Here is a 23,563-nt window from a genome sequence, read left to right on the forward strand (position 1 = left end):
ACCAGCCTGAGTGTGTACACGTAGTGTGGCTGAGGGAGCAGGAAGCAGGACCAGGGTGCTCTGGACAGTTGTGCCCCCGCAGCAGCGCCTGTGGAACTGCAGCCTCGGTGCTGGAACCCAGGACAGGCAGGTGAGGTGTTCCCAGGTGTGATTTCTGACCTATCACTCCATGCAGCCACGCATCCTGCCTTGCATATCTGTCCTCTGGGCCTTGCTGAGAGCAGGGAAAGTTTATTTTGCACAATGAGGCACAGTAAAAGGATAATAATGAAAGGATGATTCATCTCCAGACCACTGCCGCCAGCAGCCGTGGGGTAAGGACAGTCAGTGTAGTGGTATATTTTCACCAGGCAATATTCCCCTTCAGTATGCATGTGTCTAGGTGAGTCCAGATGGGAAAATGATTTCTGAAAATGTAAGTACTAAGCTGAAAGACGTATCTTAAAATAGGTTCCTGCTGTTGCTATAAGTGCATATGTTTATCAGTTAACTGTATTTCAGGCACCCCAAAACCTGAAGAGTTCCACAGCCATGAACTGAGATAAACTTTGTAATATGCTGTATGTAATTTTGGTTGTAGTATTGGCTGCAATTAGATGCACAGACATCATTCTGCTACAGAAATTCACCAACAAATGCATTTGAAAAAGTAATGTGAGCAACATCTAATTGTTAGCAAGCAGAAGTATACAGGTGACTTACAGACACACCTGCTTGGGCGAGGGAATTGGTCAGAAAGGAACAATGTCAAACTAAGGAATGTGATGACAAGTACCTGGTGTGTGCTGCCAGCAGCTGCTCCTGCCTCTGAGGTGCTGCTACAGTCCATTTCTGCCACTCTGGCCTTACCACAGAAGCAGCTTTGGGGAGATACCTGCACCCCCACCATGGCCAGGGAGAAACAGAGTTCTGCATCAGAAGGTGAGTGCAATTTTAAATTGTGTTTAGATGCAGAGCACAGCTTCACATGTGTTTTATGGGGGAAACAGGAGGTTTGCATCCTCTGTACTACTTAGTATTGCACAGGAATTTGCTCTGTGCATGTTCATCTGTTCCAGCTTTGGCGCTGGGAGATCCAGTTCAGACGTGGAGCCACTTGGCAGTGGGAGAATACAAACACTATATATAGGAAGGTTTTAGTTAGACCCGATCTAGTGCCAAGCAGAGGAGCAGGTGCAGCTCTGACACTAATGATGGTGTGGGGGAAGGAGGGGAGAACAAAGGTATTTTTGGGTCATGCCCAGCAGCACCTGACTGGTGTGAGGGCCTAGGAAGGCCGAGCCTTGCTACAGACTCACCTCCCCTGATCCAAGCTTGGCTGTCTTTTCCATACCACGAGCTCCAGGATTCGCCACCACGTCCCACCGAACTTGTGCTTTTAGAGTCCTCAGGTAGCAGAAGTACCAAATACAGGTGGAATCCTTTGGGGTAATGAAGACCTTAAATCTGCCTCTTCCCTGGGTGAGGGGAGCACATCCCCACTCTGTGCACTGACCCGGCCCAACCACCCCCGACCCCTTCACCAGGTCCTGTGCAAAGTCTCCTCCAGCTTGTTTGGTGTATTGGGCATTCGGAGGGTGGGGGAACTCCTCACCACAGAGATGGATAAATGTGGAGTTACTTGACGAGATATCACCTAATTTAGGAGTACCCAAAGTATGCCTGGCTTTTGGCTGAAGTTATATTATGATACTATTGCTGTCCTGCAAAACTTAAAAACTGCATTTAGTCCTCACGTTAGCCACGCACTGAAGGGCCTCAGAGGATTCCTGGGCGGGGGGAAAAAATTACCAACAGTCTGGTTTTGTTTGGTTGGAATAAATTTATTTCATCTGTCTGTAAACAAGGTGTTTTTAATAGTTATGGCATTTTTTGAAATGCATATTAAATCAGATGAGTTAGACTGTATCCCAGATGTAACAAAGTGCAGGGAAAGAAATGGACAAATCAGCGACAAGAATTTGTTTAAATCTGTACATTATCCACAAGGCCCAACAACAGAAGCAAATACTAGAATGTCCCTAAGGTAGTGCCAGTCGAAAGAAACTCTCGGAGTCAGTTAAAATCCATCTCACAATAGCAACAGTTCATTTTTTTTTTTTTTAACAATAGTATGGCACAGAATACATATTAAAAAATTCATCACAAGACAGCCAAGTCAGTTATTCCAACCACTACCATCTCCCATTTATTCTTTAGTATACAGAGTTCTGCAGTTCTTGCAATGGACATACAGATCAGAACCGTGCCTGAACTGAGAGTTTGGTTACAGACATTTCAGATGACTCGTGCACAAGGCAGCTCACTCCATCATTTCTGCAGCAAGGGTGTGACAGGCCAAATGAAGATTTGAAATTTGAAATGGCATTTTGACAGTTTAGCTTGCAAACTACCGACCTTCATCCAAACAGTGGCTTCAGAGCAGCCAAACTCTGCACCACTGAGGGATCTGGCAGAAAGACTGAAGCCAGTCAGATCTCCCAGAGTAGCTGAAGGTGGCAGTTTTCCACAATGACACTGCAATTTCATATTAAAAAACAAAAACGACCCCTCCCCCCCAAGACCCTCAAGCTGCAAATTAAAATTGGTCCTATGAGAAACTCAAACCAGACACACTCCAGCTGGTTACGCTGGGCTAACTAATGGCCAAAGTGGCAGCCTTGCACAACTCAACTACAGAACAGGAGCTGGCAAAAGGAAAAAAAAAAAAAGTGCCTGAGCTATTGCAATGATGGAATGTCTGGGGAGTCCCTGGGATGGTGGTTTAAGGTCATGGGAGGAAGTGCATCTGTACCCTTTCATAGTTTTGTGATTGCACTTGTTAAGCAGTACAAGCTTCAGACATCATCAAGAAAAAATAAGAAACTTAAGCCTACAGTGAAGTGCAACGACAAAACTAACGTGACATTAATAGCTTTTGAGTGGCAAATTGGTTAAACAAACCAGGCACTATAAAAATGGATGTAAGCAAACACGTGGGTTTAAAAAACAGAAACAAAGAGCGGGACAGAAGTGAAGATATGCATGCACTTTTTTCCTCCCAACCATGCTCTGTGAAAGGAAGACTAGTGAGCTGTAACTCGCTCAAAGTGCTGAAGAGGCATTGATCAAATTAGATTGTACAATCGGCACCTTGTTTAGTATCTCAGTTGGTTTAGTTGTCAATATCACACTAATTGCTAAGATGAAGCAGAGCCTACACTTGGCATGTTCCCCGCCTGAGTTTCAAGGTATCACATGCATATCCTCCTCGTGGTGGTGCCAGACGGGCTCAGTTACCTACAGTGGTTACAGAGATGAACAAGGGGGAACTGGAGTTATGACAGTGGGAAATGGGTAAATAAAAAACATAAACTACCATCTACAGTCTGGTAGCACTGAGCACAAGCGGGTGGTGGTGCAGACAGCTGCTAGGTGGATGGGGAGAGGCTGCTCAGACATCAGACCGCCTCAGGTATAAAGCCAGTTCAAATGCTTTCTTGTTGAGTGTCCCTCCATGGACACCTTCCTTTCCCATGACTATAACCAATGCTGGAGTACACAAGGAAACAAAACAGAAATGAACAGAATTAAAGGGGGAAAAAAAAAATAACACCTTTCCCCACCAACAAAGGGATACAAAGGAGACACAGGTTCATACCCCATCACCCTGCATTGCTAGTAAAGTTTCCAGAATGTAAGGTTTAAAGCTCACCGCCAGGAAAGTTTAATAGCAATCTTCCCCTAATACTTAACAGTCTGCCTAACAACTAGAACCCAGAGTCTCTCAAGTATTTTGCCATTGAGTATGCCTTCTTATTCAATCCGCCTCCATGGACCCCTTCTTTGCCCATTACAAAGACCAAGACTGAAAGAGAAAAGAAAAAAGTTTTAAAAAGAGTGTGTTAGACAGGGAAATAATTCAAGTTTTAGGCACTGCAATAAACACCCTCAAATTTGAGATTTAGTATTTGGGTACTAACCCAGTTTAACAGTTTTGTAAAAATGCAAATGTAGACAGAGCTGGGAGAAGGTACAAGCTATCCTCAGGGATTTTATGTAACTACAGAACTTGTAAGAGTTCAGTGCTAAAATAAATGCCCCCAGTTATCTCAAAAAAGCATCACAGTGCCTCTCACCATCAGTCACCACCCAGCAAGGAAATCCCGGGGTGGGGCAGAGGTGCAGTGTGTGCACAGTGTGACTGGAGAGCGGCAGAGGAACACTCCCCCTGTTCTGGGCTGTAGTGGTCACTGCTGGTGTAGGGGCCAGAGTAACTGCTCTGATGTTGGGGAAAAAACCCACAGGTGAGTTGGGCTAAGACTTTCCACGCAGTAGCAAAACTATAAATCATGCTTTCTGCATAGGACAAAATGCAGGGATGACTGTCATGCTGGGTGTCTCCCCACTCCCCCAGTGCCAGCAAGGTGTCTGGATTGTCTGGCAAAAGGAACACCCAGAGGTTGTTCCTCACCCGTAAGTGTGACTGGGAGCTGCCAGCAGATGTCCCCAGCAGGGACAGGGACATGATGAACTCTGGGCTGCCACAGGCTAGGAACTGTTTGCCAAGCTGGGAATACTGCAGCCTACCTAGAGGCGATCTACATTGGCCCCAAGTTGCACCAGCGAGGGTTAGGGGAGGGTTAGGTTGGGTATTAGGGAACCTTTCTTCACCAAAAGGGCTGTCCAGCCCTGGTACAGCTGCCCAGGGCAGTGGTGGAGTCCCCATCCCCAGAAGGATTTAACAGCCATGTGGATGTGGCACTTGAGGACACGGGTTAGTGGTGGCCTTGGCAGTGCTGGGGGAACAGTTGGACTGGATGATCTTGGAGGGCTTTTACAACCTTAATGACTCTACAATTCTATTTCCATACCAATTTGCTCATAAAAGCTTAAGACAGTTCTCATTGACACTTCACAAGTTAGAACTGTTTGTTTCACTCCAGCACTGCCAACCCTCTTTTTGCATCCCTGCCCCAGGCTTTACCCTACAGACACCTTCAGCTCTGCTTTTGGATTTACACCTATAAGCAAAAGTCCATCACTTACGAACCCGTTCCACAGCCAGGCTGAAAACAGCCCAGGTGTCCCTAACATAAGGCATGCCACTCATAGCCAGTATTTTATCCCAGCTGAGTGCCTGCCCCACAATAGCTTCTGCTGGAACTTAAATGAGCAGCACGAGGAGCAGGTGTGCAAGCATGAAGCACATTTCTCAGTGGTACCAAACTGGATGGGCTTTTTTGCCTGAAGACAGACTTCAGCAAGCTCAATAGGAAGTGCAAGAAGAGTTAGCATAGAGCTTGTTAAAAGTCAAGTAGGAGCAGCTCTTACAAGGGATTCACATTTTTGCAAAATAAACTTTCCATTGAGCAGTTTACAATGAGAAAGCTCCAATCACTGCCCATCATTAACAGACCCCTCCTAAGCTTCAAGTGATGGAATACCAGGAAAACCTACTTGGAGCTGCAGCCTGCTTTTTTCTGTTTGTCAGGGATCTGTTTAACCATTGCACAGCCTGGTGCTGGGCTAGGACACAGGTGGGAATGGGGACAAGTGTGATTCCCAGGCAGAACTCAGCCAGAACACTGCCACCCACCCCCTCGCACCACTTCCCAATATTAATCATTAAATACAGGGGTCTGGTTTTCTTAATAGCTGGAGTCTATGCTTAGGGTTACATTCTTAATTTAGCAATGAGAAAATGATACTTACCTCGTCCAGCTCTGCCTACAGCAACATTGTATGTCGGCTCACCACCTTGACTCTTTGTCCTGATGTCCATTGTGCAGTCACCATCGACATACAGGCTATCTCTGATCACAGAGCACTTCTTTGCACCAAGGGTCAGACCATTGGTGAAGAAACCCTCTCGGTCTTTTCCTACAATCATATCTATTTCTCCTGGCTGTCAAAGGAAAGAGCTCAGAGTTAGCACGGCAGCGCTTTATTGTTTAATTTCGATTTAGAAATGCTGCTGTTTCGTGTGGAGAGGCCGAGGCCGTGATTTTCCCCCGCTCCCCGCAGGAAGTGCTCCAGCACACAGGGCTTTGTTAGGCACAAGCGCCGTGCGCGGGGGAGCCGCTGCCGCGGCGATCCCGGGCCCGGCCCGTTAAACGGCGCAGGGCGAGTGTCGGCGCCTTGACCCCGGGGCCGGCGTGGGCTCGGTCCGCACCTGTCCCGGGAGATCAGCCCGGGCCCGCCCGCACCCGCGGCATCAGCCCGGCGCGGCCCGGCCGCGGGGCCAGGGCAGCTCCCGCCGCCGCGGCCCCTCCGCCTCCCCCTCGGGAGGGGCCCCGGGCCCGGGGCTGCGGAGGGGGGGGCGCGGGCCTGGCCGCGCCGCGGCGGCCGCAAAGTGCAGCGTCACGGCGGGCCCGGCCCCCCGACCGCGGCCCAGGCGGGCCCTGCTCCGCCCCGGCCGGGACCGGGCCCGCCGCGCCCGAGGCGGGGCCGAGCGGGGCCGGGGGAGCCGCGCCGGCCGCCCCGCACGGCCCTTGTGCTCGGGCGGCGGGACCGGGCGGGCCGGGGGCGCGGGCGGGCAGGGCGGGGGAGCATCAATGGCAGAGCGCCATCTTGGCGGAGAAAACATGGAGCCGGCGGCGCGGCGGCGCTCGAGCCGCCTTCCTCCGCCGCCTCCCCCGCCCGCCGCCCGCCCCGCACCCGGGCCCGACACCCGCGCCCCCCGGCCCGGCCCGGCCCGCCCCGGCCGCCCCCGCCCGCGGGATCGGCCCCGCGCCGCTCCCGCCGCGCACAAAAAGGCGGCGCGGGCGGCCGGGCCCGTTCCTCCCCGCCCGCAAGGTGCCCCCGTGCCCCGGGCGCGGCCCCTCGCCCCCGCTCCCGGCGCCGCCGCCGCCGGCCCCGCTCACCGTAATGCTCTGGAAGATGCCGCCGGCCGTGGCTGCCCAGACGTACTTGGCGTCGCAGTAGCCCACAATGGCGGCCTCCTGGCAGCAGCCATCGCACATCAGGTTGTCCACGTAGCTCTGCCAGCCGGCCATGATCGCGGGGCGGCGGGCGGGCGCGAGCGGGCGGCGGGCGGGCCGGGGGCGCGGGGCGGGCGGCGGTCCCGGCGGTGCGGCGGCGGAGCGGACCGAGCGCTGCGGCGGCGGCGGCGCGGCCCAGCCCAGCCCTGCGCTGCCGCGCCGGGGGCGGGGGGAGGAGGGGCGCGGCCGGCGCCGCCCCCGCGGCCGGGGGGGAGCGGGGCCGGGGGCCGGGGCGGGGCCGGGGCCCGGTTGCCCGTCCCGTGCCCGCGCCGGGGCCGCCCGGACGTCGCGGGTCGGGGCGGCCGGTCCCGGGGCCGCTGCGGGAGCCCGGCCCGGCCCGGCGGCATCGCTTTGCGGGGCGCTCCCCGCGCCCGCGGCTCGGACCGCGCGGGGCAGAGCGCGGCGGGCTCGGCGGTCGGGGCCGGCAGCGCCGGGCCGGGGCCGGGCGGTCTGTGCGGTCTGTGCGGCCGCCTCGATGGCCCCGCCGGAGCGCCGGGAGCGGTGAGTACCGGCGGCGGCGCCCCCCGCCCGTCCCGGGCCGGGACAGCCGGACGCGGCTCCCGCGGCCCAGGGGACGGCGCTGGGGCCCTCCCGGAGCGCCGTCCGGGGGTACCCGGGGGACACAGCGGGGCTGCTGCGGCGGAGCGGTGCCCGCTCCTGGAGATGCCCCGAGGGGCCGGCGCTCCGTCCTCCCCGTGGCCCCGCTCCGCTGAGCCGAGGCGGCCCCCGCGCAGCCCGTGCACTTCTCTGTTGGTTCTGTAGTCTCAGATCTGCCCCTCGGTGAGGGGTGACCCCCGTGCCCTCCGCCCCATCCCGCCGCTGTAACCTTCCCGGCCCTCACCGCGGGCCCGGTGGGTCCCTGTCTCACACACTAGCATCTGTTACATTGTATTTCTGCAGGGGGTTGTAACTGGCGATTTCGGGTTTTATTCTTCCGAGCTCCTCCAAGTCTCTGTTGCAGTAATTTAGTTTCCACGTTCTGTTACACCAGCCGGGGCTGGTGCTGGTGTTTTGCTGCAGTGATGCTGGGCCCTGGGCAGGATGGCTGCTCCAAGACTGTCGCGTGTCACAGAAATGTTCCCCAGCAACTTTAAGGGCGTGTTTTGGGGCAATGGCTCTATCTGTCTTCCTTGTCATTGAAATCGATGGGGGGATCACTTCCTTTTGAGCAGGGTGGTTTTGCCTCACAGGGTATCCGTTGTGATTCTCAGGGCGTTGGAGACAGGTGGGATGTGATGGCTGTCTGTGTCAATAGCTTTGTGGCTATAATTCAAGAAGTTAGATCTCATACTTGAATAAGTCAAGGCACAGTATACAGTAAATTAATCTACCTTTTCCTGAGGTTATATCCCCAGATATTTGTAATGGAAGGGTGTTCTTAGCCCTTTCAAAACCTAGTTCAGTTCTGATGAGATTGAGTATTGTTTACTACTAATTGCTTGGATTACTAGGTACTTGGAGAAGAGCTCATTTGCATATTTAAGCTTAATTCCTTAAGGTTTTTCTTTATTTTATTTTCACAGTGCCTTTCCCCCTCTGAATTTGAACAGCACCATCCATGTATCCCAGAAACATTACTGGATCTACCAATGAGTTACAGGCTTTTGGTTTTTTAAATAACTAAAGGTTTTTGTGAAGTTTGGATTGCCTTCATCATCCTCCCTCCACAGGTTCCTTCCGTGGGAAGGAGAAAATGCTCTCTTCTGTCTGAAGGTGCCATTGAGGGTCACTTCTCTTTTTAATGCTGGTCTGTAGGAGGTCCCAGTTAAACACCATTGCTGGCCCAGAATGGAATGCATCCATCTGAAATGAATGTGAGGCTGATGAGCCCATTAGTTTTAGAGTTCAACCAAAATGTGTTTGATTTTTTTGTTGTTTTTTTTCCAAGCTGCAGTAAGGATTCCAAATTGTGTCACTTTAGTAAGTGGATTTAGTGACTATAGAGGCAGACATCTCATCACCCAGGGGCAGGCCTTGGGGATTTAGGAGCTGCTTGTTTGCTATGCTAACATCATTATCCTTGACTGATGAGAGGGGGGTTTCACATGGATGGCAGGCGGCTTGGTACCAGCCTGCAGGTATCTCACACCAGAACCTGGGGGTTTCCAAGACTTTATCCCAAGGCTACACCCCTCTTGCCTGGAGAGATCTCGCCTTCCTGCATTCCTCCACCCTCTGAGACATTCATCCACCCCTTCTGCCCCAGGAGGAGCAGCTGTGCCTTCCTGAGCCCACATCCAGTCCTGCCTCATGGGAGACAGAGACCCCATGGACACATGGGGAAAAGCTGCTGCTTTCCTGGAATCCTGGCATTCCAGAGCCTCCCTAGGGTGATGTGTGGTGGTTCAGTGTCTCGCCTCTTTGACAGAGCAAACGTTTCACGAGAGTGCAGAATGGGTCAGGTAATACTGGTGCTGCCTCACAGGGAATAGCACCTTTTGTAAGAGCTGCACAGACCAGGTGATCATGGAAGTCTGGGATCTTTTGAACATAAATGGAAGGATGAGAGTAGAGGATTTGCCACCTGCTTTGGTAGCTCAGCTTCTAGTCGTGTTATTCGTGAAATAACTCTAGTAATGTATTTAGGAAGTGAAGTCTAAATTGGGTTACTGTTATTTAATGCTATGAAGCTACCAGGTAGCTTGTATAATTTGCAGATTCAGCAGTCACCAGTGCTGCTTCTGAAAATTATGATCCTTTAATTCTATTTTCACTCTTAGGTGCCTCATTTGGTTGTGCTTTATGTTATACAATCATTATAATACTATTTGTATACACACTACTGCAGCACCACCTTTGAGTCTGTTGGATTTAAGAAAATGAGGGTGTGCTCTGTATGTTAAAGATTGTAAGAGCAGGGACCTCCAGGGTTTTGGGATTTTGTTGTGAGACTTAATTGGAATTGGAGGCATTTGTTAAGTGAAGGATTTATATATATATATATATATAGTAAGATATAGCTGTATGAAAAATAGTTGTGAAATAGTGATTTCTTGCATTTTAATATCTTCCTACATTTTGCCTGGTAGTTGTTCTTTCTGGAATTTAATTAGTGGTTTTTGTGCAGCTTGTAACAATCACTGGTCTTTTTCCTTTGGATCAGAACTTTGTCTGAAATTGATGTTGGATCACATATAAGAAAAATCATCGTTTGAAAGAATTTTAAAGTTCCATCTGTGCTTAGCCAGAGTGAACTCACAAAGCTGTATATTCTCACAGCTTTGTGAGAAACTTCACTGTTTTTATCTTGGTAAGAGAAAAGTTGAAATTGGCCAAAAATTTGAAGGAGGGCTATATTTTGTTAATAATGTAACTTGGGGTTTTCTGTCAAGCCTTGTGACTACCAGAGCTGCTGCTGTGCTCAGAATGGTGAGACAGCCAAAGGCAGGATTACTTACAATAGAATCGTTTAGGTTGGGAAAGACCTCTGAGTCCAACTGTTATGAAGTCCTAGATTCTGCCTGTTTTTCACGAAGCTCATCATGTTTTTCATCGTTAGCAGATAACTGCAACCAGCATTTCTGTACAGACAGGAGGGCAAGCAACCAGCAGCAGGATGCAGCAGGGCTTCTCTGTGGAGTTCAACTTCCCGAACCGGGGCTCGCGCGCTGCGGCTCCGGCGCCGGCGGCTGGTGCCCGTGTGGGCGCTGCTCTGGTGACTTCACCTCCTGACCAGGCTGGGTTCCTGTGGCGGTCTTTCTCTTCACCACAAGTGCTTTCGGAAGTGCAGAGGAGAACAGTGATTTACAAGTGCTACAAGTCAGCTGGTGAGAGCTGGGAGCAGTCTGTGTCAGCCTTGTAAGGGACGAGCTGCGCGAGGTCCTTCCACGGCTACCTGAGGGACTTGGCTGAAAACCCAGGAAGCCACCAAAGGCTGGGATGAGTGTTAGCTAGAAACAAAATGTAAGAATGACATATTAATGAGTGGAAAACTTGAAGCTAGGTTTAAAAAATACAGTAATAGAAAATGAAGCAATCATTAAGACCTTAGTGCAGAGTTCTGTTGCACAGCTACACCTGTGCATGAAGAAGGTCCTGTCCCATGCCAGCATAGCTGTGGCTGCACTGCAGAGAGCCCTGTACAGCAGTGCTTAAACCATCCAGAAAGTTCTGAAAAAAAGATGCTTTTCTGATGTGTCTTGCATCGTTTGGAACAGTGTTGTAACTCCATGTGTGGATGAGAGTTTTGTCTCTGTAGAGGAGTTTGGCCTGGTATGGTCGATACAGAGAGCTCAGCAAAATCTAAGGATCAGTTTTGTAAGCAGTTCTGAGGAGTTTCCCTTCCTTATCCCCTATTTGGCAATCAAGTTCAAACAGAACAAACCTAAAATGTAACTCTGAAAATCAGGTACAAGTGTAGGGATATGGCTATGTCAGATAAGGGTATGAAGTTGCTTCCATTTCAGTGGCTTCCAGAAGTACTTAAAATATGAGGAAGGACAATTCTTTGTGGATGTTGTTTACAGACTGGCCAAAGCATTAAAAAAGATGTCTGAAGTCATGGAACTTTGTTCAGCTTTAGGAATTCTAAGGTAAATTTTTGCTGGTGGCCAACAAAAAATAAACATTAATCCTAGAAATTAAAGTACATTAGATGTAAATTCTTACTTGGACAGGTAATCTCTGGTTCATAATGGTGTCTTTGATGTGTGTCCCTATAGGAGTGAGAAGTGCAGAATTAGGCCCATATGACCCAGCTTTCTATGCTTTCACAGTTACCAAATAGTCAGGCTCCTTCATGTGCTTAGATCCTGCAGCATTTTGTTTTGCTTTCAATCAACCAAACAGAACCCAAATAGGTAACTGTTAACTTTTCAGTTATGAAACAAGGGTATGTACTGCGAAATTCAGTAAGTTTGTAGATAGCTTGACCCAGTGTAAGGAAGGTGGAAGCATCATCAATCCAAAGTCTTTACATTTTTTTGCCCAAGCTCGTGGTGACTCATCACATGCCTTTGGGAACTGACTGTTGCAGTGGGTGAAAGGTTGTGTGGAAGTTAATCTGAAAAGCCAAAACTGAGGCTAAGAAATGCAGTAAGAGGGTTGGAGAAGCACAAAGTTAGAGGGAGAGAAAGCAGAAAGGTGGAAAATGGAGCAGAGCAAGCGCAGGATCTTGGCACAATCATTTTTCTGCAGATGTTTGTGCAGTGCAGTAACACAGGTAACAATCTTATTGTGGTGTGAAGTCTGAACCTGTGATCTCTGTGCAATTCACTGACCACAGCAAGAAATGATGGGAGATGAAAGGGAACATTTAACTTTGCTCAGGCTTCATCTGCTTGGGTTTTTTCTCTCTTACAGTTAGTGGTGTATACAATTTTACCTATTTAATAGGTGATCTGACTTTTTGCCCTGTGCGAGCAGGCATTAAGAAAAGAACCCCAGCCTTTAGCTCCTGTGTGTTGTGCTGTGGGGCACAGCAGGGCCAGGCTGCGCTGTGGGGCACAGCCGTGGGGCACAGCAGGGCCAGGCTGTGCTGTGGGGCAGAGCTGTGGGGCAGAGCAGGGCCAGGCTGTGCTGTGGGGCAGAGCAGGGCCAGGCTGTGCTGTGGGGCACAGCCGTGGGGCACAGCAGGGCCAGGCTGCGCTGTGGGGCAGAGCTGTGGGGCAGAGCAGGGCCAGGCTGTGCTGTGGGGCAGAGCAGGGCCAGGCTGTGCTGTGGGGCAGAGCAGGGCCAGGCTGTGCTGTGGGGCACAGCCGTGGGGCACAGCAGGGCCAGGCTGCGCTGTGGGGCAGAGCTGTGGGGCAGAGCAGGGCCAGGCTGTGCTGTGGGGCAGAGCAGGGCCAGGCTGTGCTGTGGGGCAGAGCTGTGGGGCACAGCAGGGCCAGGCTGTGCTGTGGGGCAGAGCAGGGCCAGGCTGTGCTGTGGGGCAGAGCTGTGGGGCAGAGCAGGGCCAGGCTGTGCTGTGGGGCAGAGCAGGGCCAGGCTGCGCTGTGGGGCAGAGCTGTGGGGCAGAGCAGGGCCAGGCTGCGCTGTGGGGCAGAGCTGTGGGGCAGAGCAGGGCCAGGCTGCGCTGTGGGGCAGAGCAGGGCCAGGCTGTGCTGTGGGGCAGAGCAGGGCCAGGCTGTGCTGTGGGGCACAGCTGTGGGGCACAGCAGGGCCAGGCTGCGCTGTGGGGCACAGCCGTGGGGCAGAGCAGGGCCAGGCTGCGCTGTGGGGCACAGCCGTGGGGCAGAGCAGGGCCAGGCTGTGCTGTGGGGCACAGCCGTGGGGCAGAGCAGGGCCAGGCTGCGCTGTGGGGCACAGCCGTGGGGCACAGCAGGGCCAGGGGACCCGTCCCGCGGGGGCCGCGCTCCCAGCCCGGGCTGTGTCTGTGTCCCCAGTCTGTAGGGGATTGTTTCTGCACAGCTTTCCGCTGCGCCTTCCGTCGCCCACGTGGTTCAGCCGGGGAGCTCCGGAGCTTTGTTCAGGGCGTTATTTCCTTCATTCAGCTTGCTTTCACTGACAGAGCTGCAAATATGTTTGTTTGGGTGCTACTTCGTCCTCTGATCACAAATAATTTTGCTGTTAGTGCTTGTTACTTGTTAAAAATCCACAGGATTTTTGGATCACAGATACATAAATTTATCTGTGATACACAATTTCTACCCAAAACATTAATTGTCTGCAAAAGCATTTAATAATAATTCTGAATATGTTCTAAATGTATGTCTAAATGTATGTCTAAAATAATATGTTCTAAAAACATATTTTCTCAGAGAAATGATACAGTTATAACCTTATAATGCTCTATAAAATTACAAATTAATATCATTGTTTGAATGAAGCAGAAATGGCTAAAGGTTTTCTTTTTTTTTGCAATTTTTTTTATTTGATACTAAATTTTTCTTTAGCCACAAAAAACTTGATCCGAACTCTGAACAGCAGTCAACTCACCTGCTGTTAGCTCGTCAAAGAAGCACCAGTCTATTTTTAATATTTAGAATATTTTGATGTGAATTTTTGATAGTTGAAGTGCTACATGGTTTCAGCACTGACAGAATTACTTCTGCCATAGCTGTAGTGCTTTTCTCTCAATTGCATCCAGTCAAACAAATATCACGTTTTTGAGAAACAAAGCATATGAACATTATTCTGCTCAAAGTTGTCTACATAATCACAAAAGATGATGAAAGAAATATTTTAAAATACATGAATTATGCGCTTAGAAGACATGTATTCAGTCTGAAAGTCTAATACCATCAACTGTAGCGGCCACTCTGGTATGGGTGAAAGGAAGCATTAAGAATATAATGGAATGTATAAATGGAAGTGGAAGAAGTGTAAAGGGGAAAGCAGCCTGAAAATGGTGTGGTTTCATTTAGAATGTTCTCTTTCAAAGCCCCTCTCTACAGACAACAAGTCATTCCATGTCCCGACCCAACTGTTCACTGTGGAGGGTGAAGGTGTGGGCAGCTGTGGTGGGCAGAGCTGCTGCCAAGGCCTGGGCAGCTGGGGCAGCTCCTCCAGCACCACGCTCACCTGGCATTCCCAGAGACCTGAGGGGGCTTCCAGAGGTCTTGGTCTTGCTGGTGCCCTGCCCACGGATGGGCTGTCCCCAGCACTGCTGCTGTGAGCACACTGAGTGCCGGTGGAGGAAGTGTCTGGATCTTGGGCTGGCTGCTGTTCCTGAGCACACACTGGGTTTTTGCTCAGCCTTTACACAGTTGGGAGCAGACTCGTGGTGCTGGTACTGTGAGGGAGAAGAATCCAGTCATCTGCTGTGTAACTCACCGTCCTCACCTGACTGTATTCCCAACACCCTCCTGCAGCAGTGCTGCTGGAGCGCCCACAGCTGCTCACAGCTGCTCTTTGGTCCCCCGTGTTTCCAGTGCTGGTGTTCCCCGTGCATACTCGGGTTATGTGAAGACAAACATGGGACAGATGCATCTACTACAGCTTGTCTGTACTCTGCCCAAGTGGAATACTGCTTTTGAAAACCTTGTAACTCGGGTGTGTTACATTTAACAATGAGAGTGAAAGGATTTCTCCCATCTCAGTTTTCTTTGAAGCTCAAATGTAAAATACATAATGAGGATCACTTTTCTTAAATGAAAATACAAGACTTCAGTATGTAAAAAAAAAAATCCAACATGTTACTGCTTTGACTGAACAATCAGAACAACTGTCCTCTGCTAAACAAACCTTCTTGTCCTGGGTTAGAGTGGCATGCATGAAATAGTTGGGACATGCAGCATGGTTTGGTTACAGAACTAGAAACAGGTACAGTTCTAGCAGTTGCCATTGCAAAAAAATAATGCAGAAAAAGAGAGGAAGGGACCATTAGCACCAGCTAGACTTTTTTGTGTGTTGGCACTACACACCCATTTTCTGTGCTAATAGGAGGTGTCTGTGGAAGAGATAGTGGTGACCCACTGGCAGGTGCTCAAGCTGTGTATTTAACAAGGGCATTTCAGAGCCATTGCTAGCCTGGCTTTGGGGGAATGGGCATGCAGGAGTGCCCAGTTCCCTGCATGCACAGCAAGGAGCCGTGCAGGGCATGTTGGTGATGGAGAGTGGTGGGGAACAAGGGCATGGGGATCCCTCTCACCATGGCAGAGGTGTTCTGGGGGCTGTGCCCCAGTCCAGGCTCTGCTTGGCCCAAGGTACAGCAGCTTTAACATGAAGCCCTTATACACTGTAACAGCATTTCCACAGCGTTCTCGACTGCGTGGGACAGCTCTGGGATTCCAGGCTGTCTGCTGCTCCTCCATAGTTTTGTGAGCATGTTTGCTATTTTTGGAGTGCAAATCTCTCAGTAACTTCCTGGCCCCTGGCACTAGATGGAGCTTCAATCTACTTGCACTTGGAAGTCGTCAAGTTTAACCACAAGTTAAAAATAGGGAAGAATAAATGAAGATATGCATGCCTGCTGCTACACTTACAGTGCCTCTTTCCCTGTTTGTTAGCAGAGTGGTGTAAATTATAATGTAAATTTAATTTAAATGAAAATTAAAATATTGCAGGAGAATCTCCTTGATCTAGTACATGCTTTATAATCACTAGCACCCTTTAATGTACTCTGAGGCCCATGGCAGAAATTGCTGTAACTTAGATATGCTGGAAATGTGCTGCATATTAAAGCTAATGCCTAGGCTGGGCAGAATAGAGGTAATGCCATTTCTGAACAAAGTACCTGGTTATATTTCAGGATGCATGTGGGTGACCACCACTTCTGTTTGCTGTGTTCTTGCAAGAATTCATTTGCATTTTCCCTTTGTGCTACCAAAGCCAACAATTCAGAATCATCTGTTGTCGGTCACTTCATTTTCCCTCCGTGTGTTACCCTTAGAAATATTGAACAAATGGAAAGAAATCAGAAAAAAAAGCTTTGAAAACGCAGTGTTTGATACTTTTCATTTAGCAAGCACCGTATCTCGCAGGCCACATGCACGTATCAGAAATTTGAGACCATCTCTGCCTTCCACAGAAGTAACTGGAAGTAGATTTAGTTTTATTCTTGTGTGCCCATGTTCTTATCAGCAAGAGACTGGTTCAGTTAAACCCCTTGTCCAGGCACTGAAGTAGTAGTAAGAAAAGAAACAGAAGTTGGGAACCAAAATGGTGACACTTGTAAGAGATTTTGTCATTAAAGCACTGAATACTGTTTGTTGCTTCTCTACAAAGTCTGACCTTGAATTTGAGTCTTCTTCCAGGCCTGTCTTTGCAGAGGCTTTGTGCTGACCAGTGGGAGGACAGGGACAGGTGGGGTGCCCGAGAAGCCTCAGCATGACAGGCAGCATTTGTGGGGTGCTGTTAGACATGACCTGCGGAGAAATTGTCATTGTGTTCTCTTCTTACCTGCTTTTTGACAGATAAAGAAAGCTTTGCTTGTTTCTTTAAATAATTCTGTTATTTATCTCAGGAATGCCTGTGATGCTAACTCTGGGACATAAGAGGAAGGTCTTTGAAATCTCACACCCAAACTTTACAGGCTGATTCTGTCATTTACCATTGCACTGGCTCTGTCACCATGCAGCCTTCCAGAGAAGTAGGGCTTCAATTTCTGTCATTAAAAAAAACCCATTTATTAATTTAAAAAAGAAACATGTTCAACCATTTTGGTTCATCTTGATTTCTCTTCAGTGAGCAAATAAGGGTGCGAACCAAAATCTTTGGTCTCTACCACAGGTGAATATTAATAGGTAAGCAGGCAGTAATTTTGTCACACTGCTCCTCTCTGGGAGAGACAAAACCACTCGTTGAACAAGAGAGGCTTAGGCAGGACATAGGCACTGGGCTGCCCTGCAGTGGTGGGACTGACGTACTTCCCAGTGTGTTCAGATCCTTTTCTGGGTCTCTGGAGACTGTAGTTTCAGAAATGCAGACACTTGGGGCACAGCAGCCGGTGAGCAGGAATGCTGGAGCTCTGAGTTCTGAGGTGGCTGGACCCTTCTGCAGGCTGTTGTGAGGAAGAGGATATTTGCCAGAGCAGGAATTGGACTCGAAAGCTGCCCTGGTCTTCTGGCCTCCGATGGCTCTTCTCTGTATGTCCTCCCGGGTCACAGAGCTGTGCTTGAGCTGGTTCCAGAATGGCTGGCATGGGACAACCTGCCAGGAGCATGGAAAGCCTGTGCTGTTGGTAACTCCCAACCCAACCTTTTGCAGGCAGCCAGCTCCCAGCTGGGGCAAGTCACTGCACCAGGCCTTCTTCTCCTTAGCAGAACAATGTGGCTGCTTTTACCTGTTTCCTGGGCAAACGAGGGGTGTTTGGCTGCTGTACTGAGGGGCAGGGTTGTAGCAATCACATCGCCAGGCTTCAGGCACTTGCTGTGGGGGTCCCCTTTGGGTTTTCTTGGCTGGGTAGTGTGGGATGGGAGCTGGTGAGCTCTCCCTCCACTGGCCTCCCAAGGGTCCCAGTGCCTCTGGCTGGTTTTGCCTGCTCCCACGTGAATATTGCCAGATTCAGGGCAGAGGGACAGTAGAGCAGCAGCAATTTCATACTTTAAAGGCTATTTCTAAAGATAACAGGCTAATAAAAACTGGTTTGCTCAGGCAAGCTTTTTTTCTGCTGGTATTAAAACAAACCCATTTAAATAATTACAACATTTTCCCTATATTTCCTTTCCCTGCCATTTTTCACAGACTCCACAGCAGTATTACCTGCCTGCTATTGCAATATATTCCAAATACAGTAGAGCATCTGATGCTGAGCAGCTGTTGTATTTCTGTCTAGAAGAGCTCCATGTTGCCATGATTACCTCGATTGTAGAACATGGGCTGTTTTACCTGTTGCAAGTGAAAACTTAGCAATTCATAGAGTAGCGTTATTTCACTTTGCCACCAAGGGTTACCTGTCCTGAAGGAGCAGCAGGCTGTGTGGGCACACACGTATCAGGATGCAGTGGCTGCAGTCCCAGCACCTGGCATTGTACAGGCCCTTGTCACAGAGAAGGTCCTTCAGTGCATTAGTGAGGAATTCCCTTCTGCTTTCAGATCTGATAGTGGTGACTTAACACTGGCTCCAGCAGCTGAGCTAGTTAAGGGAGCAGTTGTTTAGTGTGTTTCATGGAGCTAATGCAGTGCTATTGCTAAATCTTTACTGCTCTGTCACGTTAATGCCAAAAAAGTTTCTTAAAAAACCAAACCAACCAACCACAGACCTTGCTTTTTGGCTGAGCCCCTCTCAAATGCCCTGGGTTTTGTTCAGTTATTTCTACTGAATAATTTCGGCATAAGGTCCTTGTAAAATTTGCTTTAGAATGGATTCAGTCCAGTTTTGTTTGTTAGTAAAGAACAAGTTATAGACAGATCTTTCTTTCTTGTTTAATATGTATAAGCTCCTTTACAAGCTCTAGCCAAAGAGCATTCAGGTAATTACTTGAGGCACCTTTTAGTTGGAGCCACTGCTTGTATGGGAAGTGAAACTGGTCCCAGGAGAGCGCAAGCAGCTCTTTGTGCTGTGCCCTCGGCACAGCCGGCCAAGCCCTGCCTGTTCCCCTCCACCGAGGGGACATCTCTTGGTGCTGCAGCACTGGGGAGGAATAACGAGGAGCAGTGTGAGAGGAGGGCTCGGGCAGCTGCCACAGCAAGGGGAGCTGAGCTGAGCTGACATCTGTGCTTTCCCACCCTAGAGTGGAGCTGGGCAGGGATGCAGAGGTCACGTGGCTGTTGCGGGTCACCGATGTGTTCAAATAAGTGCTGCAAGCTGGTGGTGATTCAGACCTGTGTTTCCAGCTGATGGGCAGCCTTCCTGCTTCCAGCAGAGCTTGGCTGTGCCCAAGAGGGCTGCACACAGCCTTCCTGTCCCCTTCTCCCAGCCAGGGGAACAGCAGTGACACTGTGCATCTTTTGTGACGACCCTTGGTGTCGGGGGTCCCAGTGCCCTTCCTTAGGGCTCCCAGGGAAGGGTGTGCTGGGGAACCCAAACCTGGTCAGCAGGCAGACAGCTGAGCGCAGGGATGTTGTGGGCTACAGGGGCTTCTGCCCTTCTGATGGTCCTGCTCCTGCTCCCCTGCTGCAGACCAGGAATTTTCATTCCACAAGAGTGCTGTAAGAGCTCCTCAACCCCCTTGTCCAGCAGCACCTGGGTGCAGGGAGAGGGGCAGCACGTTTCTTCTTGCCTACAGCCCACGAATGCAGCCTCCCACTGCTGCCCAGGCTGGCCCTACTGGGTGCTGGCATCCCAGTACCATGGTGACCCGCAGACAAACAGGTAACCCACTGGCATGGCTCACGTGCTCTGGGCACACGAGGTGGGAACTGCTTTTCTTCACACGCTGCATCAGTGTACAAAGCGAAGGCTCAGTGTTAATCCCCCTGGGGAGCTGCCATAGGAGCTGCCTGTTGGGACTGTGGCACCGCAATTAGAAACAGGTAATTAGTGAGGGAGCACAGAGGCTCTGCTCTGACACCCTGGGAGCACATGTTCCCTTGGGAAGTGAGCAGAGCTGAGCCTGGGCATGAGCTGTGGTTTGGGTGGAGGCAGGAGCTGGAGGACTGGCTGTGGACACTGCTGGTTCCTGTTCCTGGCCCAAGCAGAGCATGGGTTAGTGACCAAGGCAGGAGTCCGAGGCGATGCCCTGTGGGAGAGGGACAGGGCCCTGTGTGTGCTGTGTCCTGCTGCCACTGTCCTTTCCCTCCTCTCGGAGAGGCTCCATTGTGCTCCTGCCCGATAAACACACAGGATGGAGCCATGGCAGCAGCAGCAGCAGCAGCAGTAGTGAGGTGCCCCAGCAGTGCCTCAGAGCGCCGCAGCTCTCCTCAGAAAGAGGGAACCATCCAAAGGCAGGGACAGCCACCGCTCCGTGAACAGCAAACCGGGTGACCTAATTCAGCTCTGGCGGGCGGCCCTCAGCCGCTGCATGGCGGCCGTGCCGGAGCTGACTCATCACTTCCAGCGTGGCAGAGATTGGAGCTTTCAGGCCCTAAGGATTTTGCTCCTTCCTTATTAATTTTAAATTGATTAAAGTGAATTTTTAAAATACCAGGAGACACTTGCTTAAAGGAATGGTTATTAAAAAAAAGAAGGAAATAGTTGGTCTGTGGGAGTTAACTCTGTGCTGAACGACCTCTGGCTCCTGCAGATGTAAACACCCATTTCAGCTTGGAGGAGTTTTATGTCAGCTGTTCTGTCATGGCAGATTAGCAAGGACAGGATTAATCCGTCTTTATTGTAAAAAAGTGAGAATTATAAATGTCCTTGCTTATACCCAGACACCCCCCTGGTGTCCTCATCCATGGCAGGGTGGTATTACAGGCTTCTGCTCTCAGCTACATGACTTTGTCCAGAAGTGGAGATCTCCCAGAGAAGTGCATCCCTGCAGGAGCATCCTGTTCTTTCCAGCATTGCTCAGTGCCTGACAAAGCTCCTCATACAGTCCCGAGCCCCCCTGGGGTGGCCTGTGGGCTGTCTGTGCTAGAACAGGCTGCCAGTCCCCTGCTTGGCTTCCCGCAGAGGTTGCCATAGCCAGCGTGGGCAGGACAGATGGATGGAGGATCCTTTCTCTTGCTGTCAGAGGGCAGTTCCGGATGAGCTTCTCCCCTGGGCTGTTCTCACCTGCTGTGCCTGCCCCAGCTCTGCCAGGGGGAACTCCCTTACACTGTGGAGCAGGAGGATTTGCAGTGATTTGCAGTGTAATTGCACAACTCAGGCTTATGCAGATAGGTGAGGCTTTTCCCTTCTGCCTGCCCTCTTTCCCACTAGTGGGAGGTGGATGCAGCCCAGCAGCCAGCCAGCAGCCCAGGAGTGCCCATGGACCCACCTAAGCCAGTGCCACTAAGGACCCTTCTGTGCTGTGGTGGGCTACAGAGATGTAGGAACCCCCTTCCTGCAGTCTGCAGAAGCAAGGTCAGAGCTCTCTCCCCATGGGTATTTCTCCCTGAGAGCTCATCCTGGGGCTACCCCCTGTCAGCATCCCACCTGCTGCTGGAGGGGGCCAGGGCTGTGCCTGCAGGGTGCACAGGGTCTGGCCCCTGGCTCACTGGCAGGGATGGTGCTCCATTACAGTGAACGTCAGGGCTAGCTCAGGCAGCATAAACAGTAGATTAATTGATAAAGCTTTTTGTCCTGCAAGCAAACACCAACAAATTAAAAATTAAAAAAAAAAAAACGAAGGTGGAAAACTCTGTGGTACTTCAGAGAAGACAGAGCAGGAAGCCAAGAGGAGTGAAGGAGCAGAATATGGAATTCACCTGGAGATAATGAAGCAGCAGAAGTTGTCGGCCCCTTTTATGTCTGTCTAAAAAAAGAGGCCTTTTGTTTCAGTGAAACCGAAGAATGAAAATTAAAAAGCTAAACAAAGCAGAAAATTTCTGCAAAAATAATTTGACACTTGCTATTGATTGAAGGAATGGAGCAGCAGAGTTTAACAAGTTGCATAAAAGCACCTTTGGTCTGCTTTAAAAATCTCTCTAAAAGAAACAGTTATATCACTCATATGCTGTTCACCTGTCTCTTCCCATCTCTAGATCTCAAAAGCGGAACTGCTCTAACTTCACATGCCAAAGTAGAACCTACTTCTCCTGCCTCTGCCTTGCACTCAGCATCCAGCCTTGCCCATGGTGCAGTACAGCAGATATTGCTGTGGGAGAGCCTGGCTGGTGAGACAGTTCCTTCCTGCTCACCTCCTTGAGCATGGAGCTGTGTCAGCTGGGATGACTGGAGAAGCCCATCTCTTTCCCCATCCTCTGAGACCAGGTAGGATGTGTTCCTTCTTAGGACTTGATGTCCCAATGTCAGCAGCAGCTTGGCCTGGGTTGTCCCCACTGCTGTGACATGCTCTCTTTGGCTTCACCTGGGTACCTGGGAAGGGTGACAAAGGAGCAGTTTATGTTGTGTGGCGTTTGTACTGATGTTCTTTCATAGTGTGCTGGTTTTAACATGTTTCAACTTTTTTCCAACCAAGGTTCTTTCCAAATTAGTGAATGATATGAACAAATCCTTTCTGTGCTCAGACAGACTCAGATATAGTGTTTTACTCGACTTAGAAAATTATGAAGTTGGGTAGGAACACCGGGTTACAGAATGTTCTTGCTTCATTCATTTTGTCAGTTGCAGTTTTAGTTTTAATTATTTATAACACTTCATAATGTACTAGTTCAATTACAGTAGCATATTTTGATAGAGTAATGAAATTAGTGACATTAGAGTTACTGCAACACTTGCTGTTTACCCTTTGCTGAGTAATATTCACATTAATTATGCACATATTAGAATGGCTTTAAAATATATATAGCCTTAAACCTGGAGGGTTTAAGGTGTTTTAGACATGCTTGTTCTTCATGTAGTTAAAAATAGTGTCCTCTAAGACCTGATCCTAAAGTAGTACATGAAATCAGTGCCTATTCATGGAAGGCAGGTTCTGGCAACGTGAAATCCTTTCAGTCTCTGTAGGACCAGGCCTCAGCCAGCAGACATTAAAGAGCATGTTTCAGTGTTTTAAGGGCAATATTCTTGTATAAGGTTATTTTATTCCTATTTCTTTTTAGATAAAAGCACCCAACAAGCCTGCTTTCTTGGTCCTATATGAGCTGCTGCAGAATCTGTTTAAGCTCTGCTGCTGTTGATGAGAACATGGGTGTAGGGGTTGGAGAAGTTCTGGCCTTGTGTGCATAAAACACGACTGACAAAACAAAATGCTGTCATATTCACAAGGCAAACGGACTTGAAAATAGAGAAAATATTTTTCACATTTTTTTAAATTTTATCACTCAGCTGTGCTATTTCTAGTACTAGCAGACATAACATTTTGCAGAAAGAAATGTGACATCTATTCAGCTGGCAGTATTAGGTTTCCCTATACTGATACCATGTCTTGCCAACAATGCTGTCCTGTGGTGGGAATTGTGTACAGTTACCTACAAGACAACTGGCTGTCTTCATTATGCATTTCCATTTTTTTGAGCTGGAGATAAGACATGCCCAGCTATGCCAAGAATTAAAACAACCCAACAAGTCCATTCTTGTTTGGTGAAAGTGCTGCTCATGTTCTCAGAGCAAAGCAATTATGTTGTCACAGGTTCTGCTATTTAGTGGTAATAGCTGTTAAGCATCAAAAAACCCACAACAAACAAAACAAAACAAACAAACCAAACCAAACAAAACCCAACAGAAGATGGTCTGCCTGGCAAGTGACCTACCTTACTCCCTATTTTGTTTCTTTTAGCCCCAGGCTAAGGGT

General features: G+C 49.7%; 1 protein-coding gene and 1 long non-coding RNA gene across 4 annotated transcripts in view; one reads left to right on the forward strand and one right to left on the reverse strand.

Annotated features, from left to right (window-relative positions):
- Positions 1–1,802: 1,802 nt before the first annotated feature.
- PFN2 (profilin 2) lies at positions 1,803–7,111 on the reverse strand. Of its 2 annotated transcripts, none has more exons than XM_027716359.2 (3): positions 6,846–7,111; positions 5,695–5,887; positions 1,803–3,847 (listed from the first exon to the last, which is right to left on the reverse strand). In XM_027716359.2, the coding sequence occupies exons 1-3, from the start codon at positions 6,975–6,977 to the stop codon at positions 3,750–3,752; spliced, it is 423 nt and encodes a 140-aa protein (XP_027572160.1). In that variant the 5' UTR covers positions 6,978–7,111; the 3' UTR covers positions 1,803–3,749. The 2 variants fall into 2 exon arrangements, with proteins under 2 accessions (XP_027572160.1, XP_027572167.1); XM_027716366.2 differs by having other exon boundaries at positions 3,434–3,531; positions 6,846–7,104.
- Positions 7,112–10,737: 3,626 nt separating this feature from the next.
- The window catches only part of LOC113985550, a 35,104-nt gene continuing 22,278 nt past the window's right edge, over positions 10,738–23,563 (forward strand). Inside the window, exons 1-2 of one of the 2 annotated variants that reach the window (XR_005566718.1) lie at positions 10,738–10,865; positions 21,852–22,080. This is a non-coding gene — a long non-coding RNA (uncharacterized LOC113985550). Of the gene's footprint in view, positions 10,866–13,731; positions 22,081–23,563 lie in introns of those variants that run through there. The other variant, XR_003539859.2, reaches the window with a different exon arrangement.

Source organism: Pipra filicauda, unplaced genomic scaffold (assembly GCF_003945595.2).
Source record: "Pipra filicauda isolate LSUMZ 115617 unplaced genomic scaffold, ASM394559v2 scaffold78_size3787270_pilon, whole genome shotgun sequence".
In the NCBI taxonomy this organism is placed as follows: Eukaryota; Metazoa; Chordata; class Aves; order Passeriformes; family Pipridae; genus Pipra; species Pipra filicauda.